The sequence below is a fragment of the Lampetra fluviatilis genome, chromosome 2 (assembly GCF_964198595.1).
Source record: "Lampetra fluviatilis chromosome 2, kcLamFluv1.1, whole genome shotgun sequence".
Classification (NCBI taxonomy): Eukaryota; Metazoa; Chordata; class Hyperoartia; order Petromyzontiformes; family Petromyzontidae; genus Lampetra; species Lampetra fluviatilis.
In genome coordinates, this window is record NC_136276.1 from 23,335,650 (window position 1) to 23,340,895 (window position 5,246).

Consider the following 5,246-nt stretch of genomic DNA (forward strand, 5'->3'; position numbering starts at 1 on the left):
TAATAATTTATGGTAGTGAATCATACTGCCTAAAAGCAGCCACTGCAACACTTGGATTGGTGTGAAAACGAATGACAACCATGAATATTAAGACTAATAAATCATCACACAGACAATAAAATCAGACAAACAACTAATCAAGCACAGACACACATTTGTAAATTATATTTGACTACTTTAGTTTTCTTTTTAGAAACAATGTCTGTAAAGCGCTGCTTCGGAGTGATCATCTCGTGAAAGATAAAAAAATAAGATTGGTTGATTAGGAAAATAAGGATGAAGTGGGCAGGGCATGTATTAAGGAAGGAAACAAACTGGCAAAGTGAATACAGGCAGACCTCACTTAGTGCTCAAGACGTGTTCCTGGAGAAGTGAGCGCTCATTGAATCACCGCTAAAAGGGGCCGTTATACCATTGTGTATATATATATGGGAATGCATCTCCGACAGTGTTATTTCTTTCATATAAGAAATATATGAGGCCTTCATTGGGGTATCGGTAATAGCGTGAATAATAATACATATCGTAAACATTATTTGATAAATAAAAATAATTAATTACAATAACATCAGTAACTACGATGCACTGTACTCATGAGTAAATTATACGGTACTCCTCCAAGGTAGTGGTAGGAGACGAGGTTGGAGCTGCCGCGCTCCCAATCTGGGTCTTAGTGATGCCCTCAGTCTAAACGTCTGTGGTGAGGTTTATTTTAGATGGAGCCTGAGACTATCCTGGTCTGCCTGTATACATGTGGAATCTCTCAGAAAAAAACACATGTTCAACCAAAGACACACACGTAGGAGGGTCTACCTGAAGAGACTTGGGCATGGCTAAAATATCAGCACAAGGGATGACAACCGAAAGAAACTAGATTGGTCTTGATGAGCTGACAAAGGATTAAGAGTGAATCAGGAGTGTGACTGCTGCTTCAGTGGCGGAACAGGGCCCAGTGGCGAGAACCAGATCCGAATCAACGTCCCCTGGTGTTATTTTCATTGTAGGTTGCATTTCCTATCATCATGATATAAGGGCATTCCTCGATTTACAAACAGGATGCGTTTCTGAAGAACAGTGCGTAAATCGAATTAACTCCACATTATTTTAAAGGTTAAAATTAAGGATGCATTCTATCGCAAGATTACAATGATAAAGGTGAGGGAACGTGCAATGTCAACCAAGCATTCTCATTTCTTGTGTCTTTGAACAATGTTCAGCTTTGTTACCAGGCTTATAGCTTGCCTAGATTTATTTTTTGGAGTAAGAGCTGGTGATGTCGATTTATGCTTGCTACTCATATTGAAGGTTGCTTGAAGTAAATGGCAAATAACACAATAGATTTGGACCCACGGAGCGCACGCAAACAAACATTATACAGACTGGGAAGAGGAGAACTGGTGATCTCGGGAGTACATTGATGCAGAGCGGCCAACTAGAAGCCTCTTGTTTATGTCACGCAATTCAAATTTCGTGAAAGTAAAAATTCGTAAATCGGGAGTTGGTAAATTGAGGAATGCCTGCACTGGTGTTTCACATAGCTATCACACGGATGTATGGGCCTCAAAATGGTTGCCGTTGTAGGTTGAGCATCTCAAATTTGGCGCGGTTGTCAGTTTTTAACTTTGCCAAGCGTGGCTCGCATGTTTGCCCAGAAGAGGACCTGCTTGCCTTGCTCCGCAGGCCACTCCAGGTAGGTCTTGCGCCCTATGAGGCGACGCAGCCGGCAGAAGCGGCTGGGCACTGAGTCGCGTGGGATGGGCTCCAACAGCACGAGCACCAGAGCATCGTCTCGGCTCTCCATTAGACGCTGCTGCGCAAAGTACAGCTCGTAGTGGCACCACTCACTCTCCACGAAACTCCGTGAGATGACAAAGAGAGTCTTGCGGCTCTGCTCGATGCAGTCAATGATGTTGTCCATGATAAAACGTCCGGGGACAAAGTCTCGCTCGTGCACGCAGAGTCGGAACGGTGGTACTGAGTGCGACTCTAGCTCAGGCATAAGCTTCTCCATTACCCAGACTGCATCGTGCTGGCTGTACGACACAAACGCATCGTAGGCTGCATTTCCGTCTGGGTCTGAGAGGAAACTCCGCCGTTTAGCTTGGAGCCAGATCCACGTCATGCGCAGATACCAAAGTGCATCCAGGTACCAGCAGAGCCCGACCAGGAGAGCAGTGCACACGAATGTGGTAACACAAGCTATCACGATCTTCAGTGTTGTGTCACAGTAGAGTATGGGGAAGGAGACTGAGGACAGCTGTTTACCAACTTCTTTCTCTGGATTTGAGCATTGGTAGTCAGCTGGCCATCCTTCAATGCGCAATGGTGAGGAATTATCACAGAAGGTGACAAAGTGGAGGATGTTGCACGTGCAATAGAATGGGTTTCCCCTCATGTCCAGCAGGGTGAGATTACCCAGAGTGTCTAGGTCAGTTAGTTTCATACCCAGTAGTGTATTGTTGGCAAGTGTCAGCACTTTCAGGGATGGGATACCATGGGCTAGCTCTACTGGAAAAAAGTTGAGTTTATTCTTACTTAAGTACAGTTCGTGCAGATGTTTGAATTCTAACAATCTCTCGCTGACTTTTTGGATCCTATTGTTGCTGACATCGATTGAATAAAGTGACGTCGGCAGGCAGTCAAATGTCTCGTCTGTGAGAAAATTCGAGGAAGCATTGAGGACTTGGAGATTAATGGGCCATATGCATCCAGACTTTTGATCACTGTAAATCTGATTTGCAGATATATCCAACAGCGTGAGAGCAGTTAGATTTTTCACCATGGCACCAACCGCACTCAAGGAAGACATGTAATTTTTGTGCAGACGGAGTGTGTTGAGATTGTTTAACTGAATATATTCACACTGGGGAAATGCAGTATTTTCCGTGAGTAAATTATTCGATAAATCGAGAAAATGTAGGTTTTGACAGAGGAAAGTAATCTGACAAGGCATGTAAAAAAGGTTAGAATTTCTTATGGTCAAATATTTCAAATAGAATAGAAAAAAATGTAAGTTTTTCATGGTGGAAAAGCCAAAGAAGTTTGGGTTGGCTATCCCATCGACCAAGAAACTTTGTAAAGATATGACGGGAATTGGTAAGAGTGGCACCTGCCAATCACCAATACCATCAAACCCAATTTGTTGCAGATTAAAAGAGATAATTCTTTGCGACTTCATAATATTATTGAGCATGCCAGTGATCGTATTGTCTGTGAGTTGTGAATGCGATATGTTGAAAACTTCAATTGTGCCAGGGTTTGAAATGCATTTGAAAATGTCGACATTTTGTCTGTACCCACGAAAATCAACAAACTGCACCTGTAGCTCCACACTGTTACAGGAGACATCACATATGATGTCAGTGAGCAGGGCAATATTTGTGCGCAAGGTCAAGGCCAGAGTCACACTCTGTAGGCTACGGAATGCCGACAGGGAGCCTGGAGTGTAAATGGTCAGGTCTCCAGTCACAATGGAGAGATGTTCCAGTTCCATTGTCTCGCTGACATTTTGGTGAATTTCAGTGACATTCAGGCCCCCAACCTTCAGATGATGCAGAGCCTTGAGAGATGTGAAGGAACCTGGAATATTGAAAGAAATGTAGGAGTTGTTTCTGACGTCCAGAGACCTTACAAACTTGAGAACAGCAAAGGAGTCATCCCATGCTCCTGGTAATCTGTTATTACTCAGGTCAACGTCTTGTAATGCAGAGTTATTTGAGAAAGCCAAGGGGTCAATGCTTGATATTTGGTTGAAGGCCACATTGAGAGTTTTTAGCCGTAAAAGTGCAGACAGGTGCTCTCTCTGAATGCTAGAGATCTGGTTATAGGACATGTCCAGAGAGGCTATGGTGACTGAGAGGTCGTTAGGCATATAGTGCAGGCCCAGGCGTGAGCAGTCGGCTTTGTCTCCCCTTATTAAGCAGCCGCTTGAGATGGGCGCTCCATGGCCCCAGGCAGCTCGCGTCATCAAGATGATCGTCACCAGCAAAGCCACGCTCATCTCCATTGCGCTCCTCCAGCCTCCTGCCCAACACTGACACATACAAATTCTGTTAAGTTTATGTGCAGCAAATCCTTCCCTCTCGCGGGTTTAGCTATCGCAGGTTTGCGGCAACTTTATTGAGGTACAGTTCACCGCTCTCGCCCCTGTGGTTCGACCATTTGCGGTTGAACGCGAGATTCCTGTACGCGTTGTAACTGCACTTCTCGCGATGATGCTGCCGCGGACCAAGACGCGTAGCCGTCTTGTCTCTAGCTTGTCCCCCCAAGCAGCCCATCGCGGGTCCCAGGTCATGCGGTGTTCCCAGCCTCCAGTGAGGAGGCAGTGAAGTTCAGCTGCCTGCGATATGTATTTATGTTGTGTACAGTACTGTACAGGCATGTGTACAGTATTGTAAACTATGTTTTCATTCTATACATTTACCACTGTATAACATATTAATCATGTCTTATATTCAAAATACTTCCTGTTTAATGCTTGAGTTGACATAGGGTAACATAAACAAAAGGAGGGGTTGGTGTCGTGTTACGAACCTTGAACCAAACCCCAGTTTTCCCATTTGCTTTTGAACTTGCGGATCATCGCGGATTTGCCGACTGCGGCTATTTTCAAAATCGTAACCGCAGCCGCGATGGGCAAAGGGTTGCTGTACCGTTTTGGACATTCATTATGGGAATGCAACATTTACAGTGATGTCATACAATCCATAAACACGTCTTTGCAAAAACGGGCACAAATGTTGCAGAAGTTGGTAAGCACTTTTATAACAGTACAGCCAATAAAAAAGAAAACTAAAGATAGAACACAACCTATAGCGACGTCTGCAATAAATACACTAAATATAGTAATACCCCGATTTACATATCCCCATTTACGTCGTTTCGCAAAAACGACGTCAGTTTATTAATACAGTTACCTGATTTGTGTTGCCTCAACCCACACTTTTGTTGCTAACAGCATCATCCCTCCTTACTCGTACCCATCACCTCGGCCTTCGCCTCCACCTACCCTGTACATGAACTATTTTGTGACACATAACGAAATATTATTTATGTACAGTACTTTGGTGATTTTATAGTGTAATGTATCTTATTGTACCGTGTATTTGTTGTTGTCAAAGTTTACTGCCATACATTAATGTTGCAACCCATATTTTTTGTAATTTTATGTAAACGTTGTGGGTACGTGATCCTTGAGCATCATGCCTCTTGGGCGTGTTTTAAGTGAAAATGATGTATATGTGGCT

The 5,246-nt window shown here is 43.8% G+C and overlaps 1 protein-coding gene across 1 annotated transcript; it reads right to left on the reverse strand.

Annotated features, from left to right (window-relative positions):
* Positions 1-1,609: 1,609 nt before the first annotated feature.
* Positions 1,610-4,027, reverse strand: LOC144938226 (toll-like receptor 2). Its single transcript, XM_078866048.1, has one exon. The coding sequence runs from the start codon at positions 4,004-4,006 to the stop codon at positions 1,610-1,612; it is 2,397 nt and encodes a 798-aa protein (XP_078722174.1). The 5' UTR covers positions 4,007-4,027.
* Positions 4,028-5,246: the final 1,219 nt, after the last annotated feature.

Excerpts from the sequence above, each read along its gene's own strand:
- LOC144938226 (XM_078866048.1), bottom strand. The coding sequence starts at position 4,006 with ATGGAGATGAGCGTGGCTTTGCTGGTGACGATCATCTTGATGACGCGA.